This window comes from Falco rusticolus, chromosome 5 (assembly GCF_015220075.1).
Source record: "Falco rusticolus isolate bFalRus1 chromosome 5, bFalRus1.pri, whole genome shotgun sequence".
Classification (NCBI taxonomy): Eukaryota; Metazoa; Chordata; class Aves; order Falconiformes; family Falconidae; genus Falco; species Falco rusticolus.
Window position 1 is genome coordinate 91,118,177 of NC_051191.1, and position 19,247 is coordinate 91,137,423.

Sequence of the window (19,247 nt, forward strand, 5' to 3'; positions counted from 1 at the left end):
TATAGGAAGATACATTTATTTTTCTGTACCTGTAATGTACAGTTTTCTTTTCGTTTGAGGAACTCCACAAACCTGGCCACCACTCCTGGTGTGCTTATGACTTCATCTATTGGGGGATTTGGTTCTATTTAAAACAAAAAGTAAAGTTAGATACAATTCATTTTTTTGTAGGGAAATTCTCAAATTAGTGCATCAAAATAATATTCAATGACATACTGACTCCTCTTTTCTAAGAGTGTTTTCTTTTTCTATACAATACTGCTTTACCTTTACTAAAAGACAAAGGATTCCCATCTGTCACTGTAAGAAGACTACAGCCTAAATTCTGAGGTAATGAGCTAACATTACTCAAAACATTTACGCACTCGGTAATTTAGGCAGACCAACTTCACAGCAGCAGTTCTGTGAAGTCACTCTGGCATGCAGACATGCAGAGAAACTTGGGTATATCAGCATATTTAAGCCATAGAGATACTGCCTACAATATTAAAGAGTAGACATCACATCTGCATCACCTAGCAGTTATCTACAGATTTCAAGAAAAAAGCTACTATTACACACACCTAGCTGATACTTTGCAAAACAGAGTTTCATCCAGAAATTTCTGTACAAAACTCAATCTTTATTGCTGTCAAAGTAGAAACATATGCCAGGGACACTTCTACATTTTTCTCCAAGTAATTTCAGTCCTTACCTTTAGAAAGAAGCTTTCGGAACTTCTGGGTAGCTGAAAGCTGCTGTTCTGGACTATTGGAGAAAATCATCTCAATCATATCAGAGGTGATGACTGCACTCTAGGATTCAGGTGGGGGAGACAATGACAGTGATAGAGAAAATTGGGAAAACAAAATCTGGGATTAGTGGCAAAAACGTTACTTTTGCTACACTGGTATCAAGTTCATCTCTTACTGAGTAAACATCTAGATAAGACCATCATGGAAACAAATGAGCCATCACACATGTACATCTACATATGCAGCATCACTCTTACATGTAGCCTTTCTTTTCTGGAAGCCAAAATTCAGATTTTATTTCAGATATGGTAAGAAAATTACTCTTCAGAATCTCTCACCTGTACTTTCTTCCCCTTTTTTCTATCTCCCCTCCTCTAAAATAAATGTAAAATTGTCAGCTTCAACAAAAGGCAGTTTAAATTGTAATAGCAATTACTGTTATACAAGAACACCACTTTGATTACACTATTATTTAGATTTCTGCAACATGTACATTTTGACTCATTCTCTTACACCAAAATGTACGAGACCTGTCATTTTAGAAGAGCTGGCAAACCTAATGCTTGTCACCATAATCAAGTAAGAGTATTAAATTTTCCATAATACTGATGCTTTCCACTAATACAGCTAAATTAAATCAGTAATCTTTCTAACGCCAGGTAAAAACTGACAGTCTGTTCATCACACATGTAGATCCCTGTAAAGCAGCATGAGGAAAGTCAGATTTTTTCCTTCCACTTCTGATCTAAACACTTAGATAGATCTGATTCAAACCCCTAGATAGACAGGGAGACAGATGACAGTGCTGAAAATACTTAAGCTTTGTCTGTAACAGCTAGCAGCTCCAACTGTTAAAATCCTGAAATTAACGACATTTTAGTAAACTGTAGTATCTATCTCATTTACCTTTTACTGTCTATTCATTTCATATAAGCTTCTACACAAATGATTAAATGGTATTTAGGACTTGTCTGACATTCAAAGACTATCTTGAAGAGCAAAACAATATATTCTATCAGTGATCTACCACACTGTTTATAGGCATTCTATTTCACAGTAATCTTCAAGGTAAACTTCAAGCACCAAGAGAAACCAAGCCCAGCCTGATTTCTATGAAAACATCATTTGCATACTCTGAATACAGACACAAGTGTGAAAATCAGCAGTTAGACATAAGTGAGGACTGCACTTCCCTTAAACCTCTGTTACAGCCTGAATTCCTTACTGTTTTTCTTTCCAGGGACAGGACTGTGGCAAAGAAACAGGGAGAAAGCCAAAAAGTCTAATTTCCACTTAAGTTTTTTCTGTAGGATGACATTCCAGCTTGGAAAGCAGTTTAAGGACACAGGCATGTAGATAAGCTAGGTCTAGCTGTGCTTCCCACACCCTGGCTAAAAATGGTGCCACTTGAAAGTCTACTAACAAAGTTTTCCACTGAGCCCCTTTTTACTTTGTAAATTGCAATAACACAGTGCCTGGTTTGTATTTTCATGTTACAAGCACTATGAATTTCAGATTTAAAAAAACCCAACACCTCTGGGCAACAGTTGATAAAATCACCTATAATGGCAAACACCAAAACCAGGAAGTAACCAGCCTGTCTGGAGCCATGATGGTTTAGTTCATTCTCTTGAAAGCATATCCACTGAGCAACCACTCACTCTTATCCACAAGATTTTTCTCTCCTGCAATCTGTTTCAGGGCAGTACACTGAGACAGGTGCTTAAGAGCTGTCCCTAAGCGCTCTGCATGCCAGTTTTCACATTCTCCTGGAATTCCATTCCCCTCAAGTCACTGCACAACAGGCCCACCCCTTTCAACAAACATCATATTCCTTTCTGATCACTTACAGAAGTCATCTCCATGTTGTTCATCTGAGCCTCATGGAAGCCACCATCTGACATCACTTCCTCCTCCGCTTCTTCCTCAGCTGTTGCAACATTTCGGCGTTTAAACAACTAAAGAGAGAAAGTATTTAATACATATTATGCAGCCAATATACACAGCACGTCAAGTTAGGCTACAATAAAAACAATATATGCTATCACCTGAAAAAAACTAGTATACTGGCTACAGGACTCCTCCTGACAGTAAACAGAGAAAGTTTAGTCATGTAGTAAATGAAAGCAGCAATGTGCTAGAATATTGGTTCCCGACATTTCTGAAAAATTCTCACCGATATTCCCTCTTCACCATTCCCCTCCATCTACGAACTATCTCTAGCTTCCAGACAACTGCTTCATTGCAGACGATGCTGGGGCTCAAAGACCTGAAAAATTGCCGGGTATAACAATGTCTGCAGAACACCTGCAGAGGCTGGGGTAACCAAGTTGCAGTGGCAAAAAGAGAGCTTTGGAGGGTGATCACATGGGACTGAAATTATACCGGGGTGAACAGAGTTTCATTGCTACCACTTCGAGAAGGTACCCAGTTTGAGATGTCAGGAGGAGAGCTGGAGAGGCTAGTTAAGTCTCCTCTTAATCCAGCTGTCTCCCTGGAAGAAACATTAGCAATGACAAGTCTGCTCTAGGGGTACTGCCCGGCCTGCCGAGTTCGGGAAGCGAGCCTGCAGCTCTGCACCACATCAGATTTGCACCACCGCAGACAGGCAGGACAGAGCCCCGACACAGACCTGCTGTTACTCTTCTCCAGAGAAGATGGGGAGGAAACAGTACGCCAAACTGCTACATCTACAGCAACCCTAGGTCAGTGATGGGCATCCTTATGGAATGGTATTTCTTCCAACCTACTGTATGTGCTCAAATACAATCTTAAACCAAAATTTACACATTGCCAAGTTATGTGAAAATTCATAAGCCCAAGGTTGGTTTTGTGGGGTTGTTCAGCTAAAAAAAAATAACAAGCCAAAAACAAAACCAAGGGGAATTTAAACAAACTCCCATGAGCTACGTGCCAAATACACAGAAGTACCTGTACAAGGTCTGAAATTATAAAGCTGCAGGCTCTGCTTTCAACTCCACTTCTGCTCCACTGTTAGTCCAGATAGGACTAACAATTTTCCTTAACAGAAGGAAATACTGCCACACACTTTATCTAGCCAACCTGTTGTAATCAGGTCCAAGAGAGGTCAAGAGGCATACACTAGACAGAAAATGACTCATCATTTTCCTAATTCAGTAATGGCTTTGCAAACAAGACCAATATTCTGTGCTACTAGTAGCATATCTGGAAACAATACCTGCAGATAGTGAGAAAAATCAACATGAAATATTGCAATTCCCTCCCAGAACCCTCCCCACCTGTCCTTGGAAGCATCTGGTATTGACACTGTGAAAACCATCTTAAACAGATCAGACAACAGACCTGATTTACCATTCCAAACAAAAGCACATTACTATCTTCATTCTCACTCCAGAAACCTCAACATTGATGAAAAAGGCTTCATTGTAACTTTGTTTAAAATCGAACCAATCCCTTAAAGCTTCCAATGAACACAACTAAGAAAAGGAAGATCTGTCCGGTGCTACCCGTTTTTATCAGAAGATGGTTTTCACCATGTCTCTGCCACTGCTGCTGTTTCCTGATGAAACCCGCAGAACACCTGCCACTTCGCAAAGGGAATGAAGCAGTAAGAACTAGGGAAGACATGAGCAGGTAGAGAAGCTTTGTTCCCAAGCATTTTTCTCAATCATTTTATTTACAACATGCACCAATCGCACCACTGTAGGTACCACCTTTACAGGCATAAACATAGTGTGAACTTTTGTAAATTCATAAATGAACTGAAACTTAAAGATAGAAAACTAAGAAGAATTAGGTCAACAAAATACTTCTTCCATCAAGAAAATCATCACTGCAACTTATAAAGACTTGGTCAGACCTTCTCCTCCTTCAGTTCTAGCTGCATTCTTGTCAACCCAGCTTGTCACTCTTTGAACAGGGATTAAAGCCACAAGTCAGGTAGTAAAAAAAAAAAAAAAAAAAAAACACCACGCCAAAAACAAAAACACAGACCACAAACCAAAACCATAAACAAAAAACAAAACAGGAGTTCCTCAATCACCCTAACTGCAAGGTCAGACAGCTTTATTCAAATCACCTTTAAGCTGCTCTGGCCAAGCTTATACCGAAGCAAATGAGCAGCATGCACTTTTAAGTTTTGTAAAGCCTGCAGAAAAATCAGTAAAGTCTGCAAGTGACTCTGATTTCAGACTGACAATGTATGAACTTGGAAGGGAAGCAACTAAGAAGGGACTTGGGAGAAGCGAAGAGCCAGAACAGGGGAAGACAAGACCGTTTAAGGACTGGTTACCATTATCACAACTGTAGTACAGTACCTGTTCCTCTCTCTTCTGCTTTCGTAACTGAAGACCTTCTTCCTCTCGCCTGCGACGCATCTCATCAGGGTTTAGAGATTTGTTCTTGTAGCTTTTCAGTCGGAAATTCTCTTTTCCTGAGGTCGTCATGATTCCTTTACAACAAAATTTTTAAAAGAAGTCAGAGAAGAACTACTCTTCCAACAACACGTTATTTTATATTCTGTCTCAGTCTCTGTAGCCATGCATTTCCAGCCACTGCCCCTCTATACCCTGTCAATTAATTTTCAATAGCTTAGAAGACGCAAAGCAAAATTTCACAGAATTGTCACCTCAGCGTGCCAGTTGTTCACATCAGAGCAACAAACTTTTATTTTGCTCTCTGAGGCTGCAAGGTATGAGTTAAGTGTAATATTAAGAATGAACTAAGATCTCTAAGGCAGAGTATACAGTCTGGACTAAAAACAAAACTGCACCAATAAATCTTAATATTTCTTCACACAGGGAATTAGCCAAACTAATTATATGCCACTGCCTTCACTCAGAAGTGAAGGGGGTTTAGCTGCTTTTTAGCTTAATTCACTTTGCAAGTCAGTACAGGGGCTTTTTTGCACTCCAAATCCACATTTTAAGTTACTTCAACACAACCCTGTGTTTTATCTATCCAGACAACGCCTACAAGGAAAATGAAATGGAGAAGTTTTAGATGGGGATGGTTTAACCACTGAAAATGCTCACTGCTGCCCGTGATATTCTTGCCCTCCTCCCCACCCCCAGCCTCTAATCCCACTGCTGTTTGTGCAGAGGGGCCTTTTTTTAGTCCATGATTTCCAAGGACTCTGTCTTACGTAACTCAGTGGATCAGCATTTATAGCGACCTGTGATGATATTCACGTGCACAAAGCTGCACTTCGGAGTTACGTACCATAAAACAATAGCTACAAAGCTGTGTGGAAATACCACACTCCCCCTTAAACCAATGCGCTGTGGATCAGGGCTCTACTCTTAGCACTCCATTCTGCTGCTATTTCTCTCCTTACACCTCCCCTTTAAATCCAAAAAATGTTGGGAATCAAATTCTAAACATCTTGGTACTTCCATGTATCTTCATACAGATGCAGAATCTCCAACATGTTGTGAATACCTGCAGCTTTGCAATACAAAATTAACGCTCTATAAAAAGTTACTCTAAGGTAACTGAGGGCTTCTAAAGGTCTCTTCCAAATGCTCTAATGCGTTATATTAAATATGCTACCTACCTCAAATTCCATAAGCACAGAATCACCAGATGATAAATGATCTCCTGTGTACTTTTTACTTTAAAATGGAGCAACACAGGTGTAAACAGACTCTCAACAGCTTAGGTTTCCTATTTAAAATACAAATGTAGAATAAAGTTTACTCTAACCTCCTTTTCTTTCAGTTAGCACAAAGACTTTTAAAAGATTAAAGAAAAAAAGATATCCAAATGTGCTTCTTATTAGAGCCTCTTTTAAAGTTACTGCTACCTGACAACTGTTTGTAAGAATTCTGATCAGAACTGACTCACTGAAGACATTTCAGGCATCATGTCAAGCATTACTGTATTCTGCCAACTGAGATTTAGAAAACTGTTAAGAGAAAGAACTACTGTATTCAAGCTCAGTCAATCACAGATCACACTGAATGCAACATAAAAACCTAAGCAGATCAAGCAAGTCATTCAGCAGCCTAATTCTGCCAAAAAGGCTCTTCCTGAAAGGGCTTTATTTGAAATAAAGGTCCTACAAAAAGATACACCTTAGAATGCCTTAAGCCCTCCATCATTCATAACAGCTTAGAGGCTCCTTTCTTCCTGTGTTTAGGTGCTTGAGCTTAAAGTCTTCGTGTTTCTTGCAATATGCTTGGCTATAGCATTTTCTTCCCATTTTTAGTTTAAGTGACTACTACCCGTACATTAAACATAAAAACTATTTGTGGAAGGCTTGGATTTTAACTGCAAAAAGAAGTTCAGTCTAACAAATAGTCAGAACACAACATTTCTTTTGTTTCGAAAACATTTTGAAAGAAATATTTATATATTCTACAATTAGCAAAATTAACTCGAACACCAGATGGACAACCATGAGCTAAAAGGACATGCCAGACAGGACATCGGCTTTGCAGCCAACCCTAGTCAATCTGCCTTTGAACAGGAACACGGGCACACACAACAGCCCAGATAAGATCTCAGGCCTTCCCTGACACGGTTAGCAATTCTCCATTTCCATCTGAAAAACATCATCTCAGACTCATATTATATTTGCCTATATTTGGGATTTCAGGTCTTTGATAGCTCCTGTGGTCATTTCACACCTTCACTTTCAATCCCTAAAAGTTCTTAACTTAAAGAAATCTTTGCCAGGGAACATCTTCATTTCGTAACACTGAATTTCACCTCATTTCTATTATGCAGCCCCTTCATATGACGTTCCAGAGTTTCTAAACATCAATGACACCGTCCAGCTTCATCATCATCAAGTTTCCTTAGCGTATTCTTCCTTATTGTACTTATTTACCTAGTTTCCCCTCAACTCCCAACCCGTATACTAATTGAGAGAAATTAATTTTGCTTCTGACTTCAGTAATAATTTTAATTTTCCTCTCAGAGCTCTATTAGCCCTCTCCTGTCACACTTTACATCATTGTTTCATTTATTGAAAATACAGGCACAGGATTTACTTAAATTCTGACTTTACTTCAACCCCTCTACCTAATGGCTTCACAAGCTTTATCTTCTATTTATTACACTCTTTAGAAGCCTAGCTGCAATTTCTAGCTATGCTCATTCCTGATTTTCAAAACAGCTCACTGCTGACTAACCCCTTCTATTTTCTGAGTAATCTGTATGCTTAAAATCCTTTTAAAGTAGTATATTGTGGTTTACCTGCGAGTAAAGCCTTTCTAGAAACTCCTACCACCAAATGACTGGGAAGACAGTTTCTTCTATTAAAAGTAAAAAAAATTAAGCTCCCTTCACTATTGAGAAGTTACCAATTCAAGTAATAATGAGTTCAATAATTTGAGAAGTTGAATCAAGAAGTTACCAAGTAGTAATGAGATCACCAATTTCATACTAGTCCCTCACTGATAGTAAATAAACAGAAACCCAACACATAGTAACGTATCCATTTTATATACCTGCCTACCTAACCTGTATAACCATTAAATCCCAAACTATTTTCTAAAAGCAGTTTTTGTAATATCCTTAAATCTCCTAAAATCATTACTATTTATCATTCTTTTACTGGTTCCCTGACTATCGGTGAAAAATTCAATGAGCCCATCAAGGATTTCATCTAACCCACACCTATTTCTAGCACCTTTGACCTATTCAGTGGGAGCACCCAAATTATTTTGTTTAGGACTGAAAATACAACAATCCTAAATTACTTGTTACAGTCATCCAAGGATTGTTTGCTGTAAATCAACTCTTCCATTTCTCAGGATGTAGCCTTTCCCCTAGACTAAACCACAGAGGCAAAACAACTCCGAATTGCCTGACTCATTTCTGCAGTTTTGTTGTGGCTTAACTGAGCATCCTTCACTGGCCACTTTAAATTCACCATTGGATAGCAAACCCTGGATCTTCTCTGCACGATCAAAATTAATGCTACTTCTGGTGAAAATCCGTGGTGGTTGCCATGGAAATGTTCTACCCATCTTTTCTTTCCTAAAGATAGCATAGTATTTTCCACATTTTTTGGATACTCCCAGCTACAGATAAAAACCTCTGGCAACCTGGTGAGGAGTTTCCAAGGTGTATTCTTTAGATTTTTGTGCAGCACCGTACAAACCCCATATGACACTTCCTCCTCCTCAGTTTCACTGCCATGAAAATGATCTTTAGTAAAATTAAAACCACAATCTATTCCTGGATGTCTACATTTCCCTAAGGAAATTATGATCCCCAAATTTTTTGCTGATCAAGACAAGGACTCTTCCTTTCTTCTAGAAACATGTGCTTGGAACACATCACATTTGGAAAAGTGCTGCATTTCTCCTTGCTCATCAGGTCAAAGAAATTCAGAGGCACTGGGAAAGGCAGAGTCACTTAGTGCAATGACCTGTCCTGTCCCAAGCAATCACCTAGACAGGAACAAAAATGAACTCCCTGCCTTCTTAAATCAGATATCGCTGTCACCACACTTAAGGGCTTTGCCAACAGGAATGCCATATGACTAACACTCTTGGATATTCCTCACATCAGAGGTATCCAGATGTAAAACTAAAGGCTCTACAAATCAAGACCTGCGTGATGTTATATATAATGCAAATGACTCAAACTAAGATTACCAAATACCCTGCTGATATTAAAGACTGTTAGAGACAAACTTTCCTTCTTTGGAATTTAGGGTGGGAAAGAGAGGGAGGGGAAAAAAAAAGTATTCCAGAAGTGTAGACCTGTACAAGAAGTTCTACCTTCCAATAGAAATATATCAGAAAAGGAAGACTTGAAAACAAAGGCAGACAAGGAGGTTGAAGAGAAATGGTGTTAGCCGTTAAAAAAGTTATCTTAAAGATGCCTGATCTGACATACTACTAGTCTGGTTTCCTAAGCTGCAGTTGCAGATGGAAAGGACTTACTGGAGGCATACTTAGCTCTACTACAGTCAAACTGCTGTCTCTTCTTCAGATTGTTGCCAGAAAGACAAGGGGAAAAAAACCATGTGGGGCTGTTAGCCCCGAAAGGACAACCTGCGTTGGAAACAGCACTCTCAACACAGTTCCAAGCAGTGAGAGAAGGTGGAATTATTCATGGTAAGAAATGGTTCAGCTACACTACAAAACCTTTACTTCAGTGGAGATCTATTTGCTTCTTGGCCCTGCCATAAGACTCTAGGCCTCCTAGAAAATTAAAGTTTCTTCACAATCATGCTTCTCAACATCACACCAAACATCTACAGCACAGCCTGGACAGACATTTAAGCAATTCACTGAGCCGTGATTACAGGATGCACAATCTTCTGACATTCTTAGTGAGAGACTGGAAAATCTATGCAATTTAAAAAACCACCCTGAAAGTAGCACTGGGTCATTCATTACTCTCATCAACACTCCCTAAAAATCCAACATTTTTGCCACAAATGTGTTTGGTTCCCCCCCCCCAAAGTGTAGATTTTGGGAAGTCCTAATTTGCTTTTTGGCAATTCTAAGGCAACAGGTTCAGGATGATAACAGAAATATTTAAATCTTGTGGAAGTACACTGTCAGTTTTCTTGGAGGTGACAGACAACAAAAGGTCTTATTAAGAAGAAGAATATTATAAAATAAAAGGTCATCTTAATAACAACGAATAATATAGGGAGGGCATAGAATGATAAAAAAAATCACCTGGGATTAATATTATTTCCCCAGAAAAAATTCTAGAGCAACAACCTACACTTGCCATCATCCTAGAGATGAAATCCAAGTCTCTACAGTGTTATCCGAGGGGAAAAAAGAAAATAAGAAAATCTGCAGACTTGAATTCTCTCTTCACTGCCACCTCCTGTTGTCTGAAAAAACATCTCAAACAGACAAATATTTTGGTGAAGCTGTATCTGCTTCTTTTGCAAAATTGTTTGCCAAAGCATACAGGATTACAGGGATCTACGGGAATGCCCAGCAGCAGAAAAACTTGTATCACCTGAGCAACAGGAGTGTTACTTTCTAATGTCAAATGTCTTCAGACTCTTGTAAAGCTTGGGACATCTAGAGGAAAGGATATTTAATCATCTCAACTACAACAAGCTATCACTCAAGCACAACAGCCAATTTCTAAAACCTTTGCTTAACTTTCTCTAGCTGTAAAATGGGAATTGGAAATGTCTCACAGGCACCACAAAATCAACAGTTGTATTTGTAAAGGCTGCAAACTAAGTGTTGCTGACATCAAACCCTAGCACTAAGGAAACAGAACAACCCTGTGAATTTCATTCTCTGTGGTTTGGGAAAGCTGCAGCAGCAAGCACCAGTGCTACTCAGGAGCAGGAATGACAAACTTCAGTTCATGCAGAACAGCAGGGACCCACACTCCTAGGGCAGCCACCATACAAGAATGATGGAGAAGAAACAGAACCCCCACCAGCTATCGAAAAGGCCAAAAGATTAAAGAAGCTTCAAATGTAACATAAGAGCCATAGCTAAATGCAGATTGAATATATAGCCTTGAAGGCCCTAACTTTAGGGACTTTCTGTCAAAAAATGGAGGTAAAGGGACTTCATGGGATTGCTGCCCATCCCAGTGTCTTTTAAATTTGCTTTACTTTGCAGGCTTCCTAGCCCTGTTAGGTTTTTTCCCAGGCCCAGTAGTACGTCTTACTTCACAACAGCTTCTGTTCTAGCACCTTAATAAACCTGTGAAATAGCAAACCAAGTACTAATCCACCTAATCTATAGCAAATTTGGCATGTTCTAGTTCAAGGACACCTAGCAATTTAGACTGGTACTTGTGTAAATTAAAACAACCTTAACACTTCAGAAAATTAATGCAAGGCCTGAAAAGATACACATTTTTGCACAATATGGAATGTGATATTGAAAATTAAAAACCTCAATATTGACTGACGCTCAAAGGAGAAAAAAAATCAACAGTGTTATCTGAACAGTGTTGATGACGCCTGATATCAAGCTTGTAGGGATGTCACATTTCAACAATGTGACCTCCTCATCATCAACAAAAGAAAAAAGGGCTGAGAAGGTGGTAAAAATAAAAATAAACCACCACCATACCAGAAGTGTTTCTGCAAAAAGACTAATCTTGAAGAGTCAGTTAAGTATACCACCACCCACCAACCCACCCCAGGTAATATTCAGAAAGAACTGTGCTTACAAAAAAAACCCCAGGTGTTTTTTTTAAAGCACACCTAAAGTCAGGCCAACACCAGCTTGCCAGGCCCCCTGGTCTTCCTTTTTTTACACTAAAAAACGCACAAAGAAACAAAAAAAATAAAATCAAGAAAGCATATTTCTGGCTATAACAAAACCCAAACCATAATAGAAATAGATTTACTTGATGCTCTCTCTGACACATCAGCCTGTACCACTAGTTAAGTATGCTGACAGCCACACAACCGGGCACTTAAGCAATTTTTTTTAATTTCAAAATTTAAGGATTATGCTTTCTGTCTTTTTTTTTTTTTTTTTTTTTAAGAAACACCACTGAACACATTTAGTAATGTATTTACAAAGTTTATCGGAAAACAGTTTCACTGGGGAGGTGGGGGAGGAGAGCGGAGGGAAGCAGAAGCAATAAAAGATGCTATCTAAAAACTTCACTACAAATTTATGGGGTTTTTTTGAGTTCCACATTTTTAAAGGTCCCTTTTGACTTAACACTGCAGCAGATACAGCTTTCAAAGTTCCAGAAAGCTTTTAACTCAAGCAAGATGGCAAAAACCCTGACTCTCAAAGCCAGGTCAACTTAAAATTAAAACATCTTCAGATTTGTTAACTGAGCCTTTCTGATTTGAGTTGCAAACACAAAATTCCTTTGCTGCATTCGAAGTCATTGCAGTGCAATAAATCTGTTTTAATGATAAAAGCCTCACCCTGATTTCTGTAACACCACAGTCCATAATCAACTTGAAACCAAAATGTTCCCACAAGTCATAAAACAAAGCAGCTAGTGATGGGGAATTAAACTTTTCAGCTGCACAGGATTATACTAACATTAAAAAACATAACCCCACCTTCACGTGCCCACCTACATGAAAACCCAAGTGATTATTCCTGTGCACCAAACTAAAATGTAATCTGTTTTTTCTTTTAAAGCAGAGATTCATTTGTATTTTGATTAAGATTCCACCACATCCTCCCTGCACTTACAGGCCTAGCTGACCCACAACCGTATTTTTTGTGAAGTCGTATCTAAAAACGGGACCATTTGAAAAACAACAGTAGTCTCTGTCATCTGGCACAAAAAAAAAAAAAAAAAATCATCCTAACATGCCCCAAACATTCTTTACAAGAGAACAAGAGTGCACCTTTCAGCAATTCATATCATGAAAATAAGAAATCCCAGACACTTTTAAACAAATTAGATTAAAACTAAACTCAATTATTAGAGTTGATGATGTAATTTCAAGCAACTTTTCTTTGAGGTTATGATTATCGGAAGGCACTGAAACCAAACCTACTTCATGCTTCCCCTGATGACAAGTTTGCCTTCAACAGATTAATTTATTGGTTGCCGTGACTCAGCATTATGGAAGATATGTGTACAAAAGCACAAAATAACTGTAAGTAAAAATTCTACGGATTTCATACTAGCTTTGGACATCAGCAACCAAGAGAGTCATATAATACTGCTGTATCAGCCCCGTCAAGCCAAAACCCACAGGAACTTTAAAGCTTGATGATACTCGTTCTGCCTCCCTCATGCCACTTACACCTAGTACCCCTCCTACCCAAAAAGCTCTGGAATGCAATATGCAGCACACTCAAAGACATCTCTTCTCTCTTCTGATCCTTTTCAATACAAAAAATAAAAAAAAAAAAAAGAAGAGTAAAACGAGAACAGGTAGGCAGTTAAAGAGGGGATCATGTGGAAGTTATACAGAAGAGTCCTGCATCTTTTAAGAGGCAATCTCATCCCGATTCAGACAAAAAACACATCACAACAATCTAATATTAATCACAACATTATTATCTGACTTGACTTACAGTTGTGGCTTGTGTGTCACCAAAAGGTGGCTTGTTTGCCAAAATGACATTCATTTATCAACAGGTGAATTTGCTTTCAAGTATAACCTTAGGACTAGATTTCATAGGCTTACAATGCCTTGTTTGGAGATAAATACATTCAGGATGTTTAGCCACAGGATATTTATTTCTAAAATCAGCATATCACTTCCGTATAATCTCAACTTTATGCCTGAGAGTAAAAAAGTAAGTAAGATCTCTGTGTGTCAAACCAGTTAGTTGTTCACAAAACATACAGATCCTGCTGATCCTGACAAGCAGTCTGAACTGCCAAATACAAGAGGAAAGAATTACCCTAAACCATAGGGCAGCTTTCAGCAGCTGGTGGCTAGCTAAATCTTAAGTCTTATGGCACACTCTGAAAACTCAATAGTCTGTTACTGTCCATATACACCCAGGAACATATTCATATTTCTTTCAGCTCTAATGGTTTCAGCTTCTGCCTCCTCGTAACACTAAGCATTAATTATGTTTCAAGAAAGTATTCACTTTATCCCAATTTACAATTTCTTCTGTGTCACTGAACTCCATTTACTCCTGTCTTTAGTGAATTAACAGAAGTGTCAATGCCATGTCCAATCTACCATCGCTTCCTACCACTTCTTCATACCTTCCTACTACTAACACCCCTTTTAAACCAATTCTGGTGAAAGGAAATTTACTGTCTGTCACCTGCCTTAGGGACTACCTCTACTTTTTATCCTCAAAATGAATTACTAAGCCTGCACAATATTTAATGCAGTTCAAGACATTCATGAGGTGGCATAATATAATTTCCAGTCCTGCTCTTCTACAGATACTATATTTAGCAGAGGTTTTCACTGAGTATTTTGTTTAAACGTTGCTTTGCTGTTTTTCCAGAGTTCCTCTACCTTCTTCAAAATAATTTAAAACCATTGACATTTCTACAGGCCTTGCATCCTACTGGTTGCACTTTGTATCTTGAAAACCCCACATTCATTCTTGGAAATAGCATAGAGCAGTTAAATCCATCACTTGCTTGGCACACTTTGAAAACTATATCAGACTGAGGATGAATATTTTTTTTTTCTTCAGAGCAGAACAAACCTGACTTGCTATCATATTGCTGCCCCTTACCTCTGCAATTTACATCAGCATTTTTTTCATTAGTATTATTATTTAAACAAGGACTTCCACTAGGCTTTAGCCCCTTAGCACGAAACTGGATAATTTTCCTATCTGTTCAGCTTCCACCCTTGTTCTCTGAAAAAGAGAGGTGGCCTCGTCTTTCTAACTTCTTTGTCCATAACATCGTTCCAGAACCTCCTGTTTAGGTATTTCAGCCACTCACAACATTTCATTGAGTAATTACTTTCAAGTCTTTTATTTTTCTTGACTCATGGCCTACAAGGCTCCCTCACACCCCTATTATTCCCTGTGGCCTTCAGAAGTACTTAAACGAATCCATTAAATTTAGCTATTTGTTGCTGCTCTTTTATTCCCCTGTACGTTTCCAATTCACATCACTCTTCTTTTTTATCTGTTAAATTTTATACTTTTTCACATAGACTCAATTTCCATTTTTCTGGCGGGCACCATTTTGCATCCATTAATCTCTCACCCCTTGCCACAAAGTTACATTTTCCAACCCAGCAACTTCTTTACTGTTGCCTTTAAAGGTACAGTTTCCTTTTGTGTTCTTAAGGATATGAGTTAAGCCCTCCATTTGCCCCCTCCAGGACTTGTAAAACCTTTCAGAAGAAAAATTCCACAATCTTGTGGAGAGACAAACAGAAAAATATCAAAGCAAGCCTGCCAGATACAGGACAGTCTAAAACAAAATGTACCATTCTGTTCACTCTAGCTTATTCAACAGAAAGGAAGGGGGGGGGTGGGGGGGGGGTGGGGGGGGTGGAGAAACAAGAACACTGTGTTGAAACACTTAAGTTGAAATAAGACTATCAAACAATCTGGTTAAATAAATATTTACTCTTAGAAGTCTCTATAAAGAGCCTTTCAGAAACTTCTACAGCATCTGTAGTACTTTTAGTTCTCACAGTGTCTTTGGTCAGTGCTGCTGCTGGCTGTTGCTGCCTTTCCTTTTATAAACGGAATTAACTGTGACTTCTCCACGGAATTAACTGTGACTTCTCCAGGTACTGGCACTCAGCTGAATATACAGGACCACATAAGTAAGCCAGCTCTGAAGGCATCAATACAAAGAACGTATCAGGAAAAAAAAAAAAAAATCAACTGATGGCACACTGACAGCAAAAGGTAAACATCCTGGTACAGCATTAGAATGAGAAATAGGATGTAACAAAAGACTCTGCTCAGAAGGTGGTTTGTTGTTTTTTTGGGCTGTTTTTTTGTTGGATGTTTTATTTTGTTGGGTTGTTGGGGGGGAGGGGGGGGGAGGTCCCAAGCCCCCAAAACAACCACATTTCTTGGAAGTGAAGCATCATTGCATCTGTTTGAAAGATTATGACAAGGGAATCCATTCTGAGAAAAACCTCTACAACCACACATATGTTATGTTGCCATGCCCTAAGCTACTCCTCATTTTGCCTATGCCTATGGGTATGTCTAAAGGGTCATTACAAGTTGCAACCACAGTTCAGGTAGAAACAAACTTGTTTTGAATGAGCTAGTTCAAGTGTCGATGCCGGTGGTAATGTTGCAGGGAGAACAACACAATGAAGTTACAATAAAGGACAGATAAACCAATGTTCAGCTGGATTCAAACTATTAATTTGTCGGAGGTATATGCAAAATAGCTTTAAAATAGCTAGTTTCTAGGAATAAAGCTCCAATCCCATTTCCAGATAACTCACGGACATATCCCAACTTTGTTAAGTCTTTCATTAAGCAGTCAGAGCAGAAAATGTGCCAGCAAACAAAAAAATCCAGAGAAACTGCAGCCTGAATAAAGGATAATGGGACTATTAAACACAACCATTCAGCACCATTTGGGAATTCTGCAGAAACAGCAGCCCAGTATTTTCACAGCTCATGACGTATCTTTCCAGCCCGGAGTTTCAGTTTTCATGAAACGCCCTCAAGAGGCAAAGCTCAAAACCACCGTTACATACATGTATGTATGTACGTATGCATGCATGCTGCACGGGCGGTGCGACCTGGAACTTATGAATGGGCTGAGCGGCGAGGCCTGCCGGCGGCGGGGCGTGCGGGGCCGTGCCGGGGCGGCACAGCGGGGAAGGGCCGCCAGGGCCACAGGGAAAGCGCGGACCCGTCACCGCCCAAGGCAGAGAACCTGCAGCGGGATCGGACGAGGCGCGGGGTGAGGCAGCACCTCGGTAAGATCAGCCGGGATCGCCGGGGAGGGTGGAAGCACGAGCTTGAAGACCCAGGAGAAAGTTTCCTCCGCCCGCCCCGACGCCGAGGCCCGGCCTCCCTCACGGCCCGGCCCGCCGGCACGCAGCGGCACCGGGCAGGCCCAGTCCGGCCCGCCACGACCGCCCCGCCGGCCCCCAAAGCCGAGCGCGGCGCTCCCGCGGAGCGGGCCCGCCACCGGCACCAGCCCCGCCGCCCAACCAGCGACGCCGGAGCTCCCGGGGCAGGCACGGTCCGGCCCGGCCCGGCGCCCTCCCGCTCCCCGGGAGCTCCCAGGAGCCCCCGAGCCCCCTCTCTCCCCGCTCCCCGGGCGGGCGGCGCGGGCCGGCGGGAAGCGACCGGCCCCGGCCCAGAAGCGCGGCTCCCGCCGCGCCGGCCGGCCCCGCCCCGCCTGTTGCACGCGAGCAGGCCGGGGGCTCCCGCCGCTGGCGGCACCTCCAACCCGGACCTCCCGCAACCCCGGGCGCGGCCGCCTCCCACGGGAACCTAGCCCTCCCCCCGCGACCGGCGCGGCCCCGCTCACCGCTCTGCTCGCCGCTATCCCCCCCACTCCTCTCCGCCGGTTCAGCGAGGCGCCGAGACCGCCTCCCCCCCCGCCTCCCAGCGGCGCGGAAGGCGGCGCCCCCCAACCCCCGTACCTCCTCGGCGGCGCGGCCCGGCCCGGCCCCGCGCTGTCTCCTCTCGGGCCCGAGGCGCGCGAGCGCCGCTCCCTCCCTACCTGCCTGCCCGGCGCTGCCTGCCGAGGACAGTGCGCAGGCGCAGGGCACACGTCACTTCCGGCCTTGCCGCAGCGCCCTCTGGGAAGGAGAGCTCTTCCGGCCGGCCCGGGCGGCGGCGGCGGCGGCTCCTCAGGATGTTACACCGGGCGGCGGCCGCACTACAACTGCCGGCATGCAGCGCGGCGCGGCACGCAGGCGCATACCGGTGGGCGGCCAAGGGGCATGCTGGGAGTTGTAGTGCGGCGGACGCCGCCTCAGCCGGGAGGCCCCGCCGAGGACGCGGAGGTGCCGCCTCCCCGCGGGAGGGGTGGCGGTGGCGGCGGCCGTGGCGGCCGTGGAGGTGGTGTGCGGCCGGGCGCTGCCCTGAGGAGCGGGGCGGCAGTGGCGCAGCGGCCGCCACTGGCGGGGCGGTGTTGGGCGGCCGTGGGCCACAGCCCGCCGCCTGGCAGCGAGGGGAGGGCAGCAGTGAAAGGGACAGAGAGCCCGCACCCTCGGGGGGGCGTACGGCCCGGGATAACCTGACGAGCTGATATTTCCACTGGAATTAGCGCTTCCTGCGCTGCGGGTTACCCGGCGGAGGCCTCGGTGCCACTACAAACGGCGTCGCTGCGAGCAAAGCACCGCGCTGTGCTGCGCAGGCTGGGAGGCACGGTGGGCGAAGCCATGTCGCGGTTCCCAGACCCTGCGGCGGCAGCAAGGCCGAACGCAGCAGAGCGGCAGTGATGGATAGCAGCGGCGGGCACTGGTTGTCCAGTTCGTGCAAAAAGCCACAATACAATAGCCGCTAGTCAGCCATGCGATATGTTGAGGTAGATGGTACGCTCGGTTGTGTGGCAAAAGCTGGTCTGCACACCCACAGAGGGACGGCAGGAGGAGAAGCCGTGCCCTGCCGGGCTGCTCCCAGCCCCATCCCAGGAGCCACCAGCCCACCAAAGGCCCATCTTGGGGAGCACCGGGGCACGAGGGGGGGGACCAAATCAGGGGCTCCGGGCCCCTTCCAAGGGAGCCTCGGCCCCAGAGCACCTTTAGGGCTGGGGGGGTCACTGCATTCAAGGGTGTGGGACACACGATGGGATGCGGAGGAAGAGCCTCTGGGGATTGCACAGGGCTCATTACGGGATGTCTAGTGGAGGAACTGAGGGCAGGAAAGGGAGGGATCCAGGTGATTTGTGGAGGAACAAGTGTGGGAGAACAGAGGGATACAGGAATAAAAAGGGCTGGTGGTGTAGAAATGGTTTGTGATGGTTTGGCCATGCCCTGCACCAGGCCAGCGCAGCCTGTCCCATCTTCTCATTAAACACCTTTTACACTTTGCCTGGGTGAGGGGCTCTTATTACCACATGCAGGGGGTCTGGGGGGGCCTGTGTGCCCAGCGGCACAGGTATGCATGCAAGTGTGTCAGCAGCAGCGAGGATGCAGCTGGACCAGTCAGTGAGGGGGTCTGGGAGGGGGCTGTGAGGGAGGAGGGACGGCTGCCAGGGAGAGCCCTATCCAGTTGT

The 19,247-nt window shown here is 43.0% G+C and overlaps 1 protein-coding gene across 1 annotated transcript in view; it reads right to left on the reverse strand.

Annotated features, from left to right (window-relative positions):
- Window positions 1-17,783, reverse strand: part of KPNA1 (karyopherin subunit alpha 1) — a 54,752-nt gene extending 36,969 nt beyond the window's left edge. Inside the window, exons 1-5 of the mRNA XM_037388964.1 lie at window positions 17,668-17,783; window positions 5,033-5,166; window positions 2,585-2,692; window positions 695-794; window positions 30-124 (exon numbers count right to left, since the gene is read on the reverse strand). Of these exons, the coding sequence (XP_037244861.1) occupies window positions 30-124; window positions 695-794; window positions 2,585-2,692; window positions 5,033-5,161 (432 nt within the window). The 5' untranslated portion in view covers window positions 5,162-5,166; window positions 17,668-17,783. The remainder of the gene's footprint in view (window positions 1-29; window positions 125-694; window positions 795-2,584; window positions 2,693-5,032; window positions 5,167-17,667) is intronic.
- Between the last annotated feature and the right edge of the window lie 1,464 nt (window positions 17,784-19,247).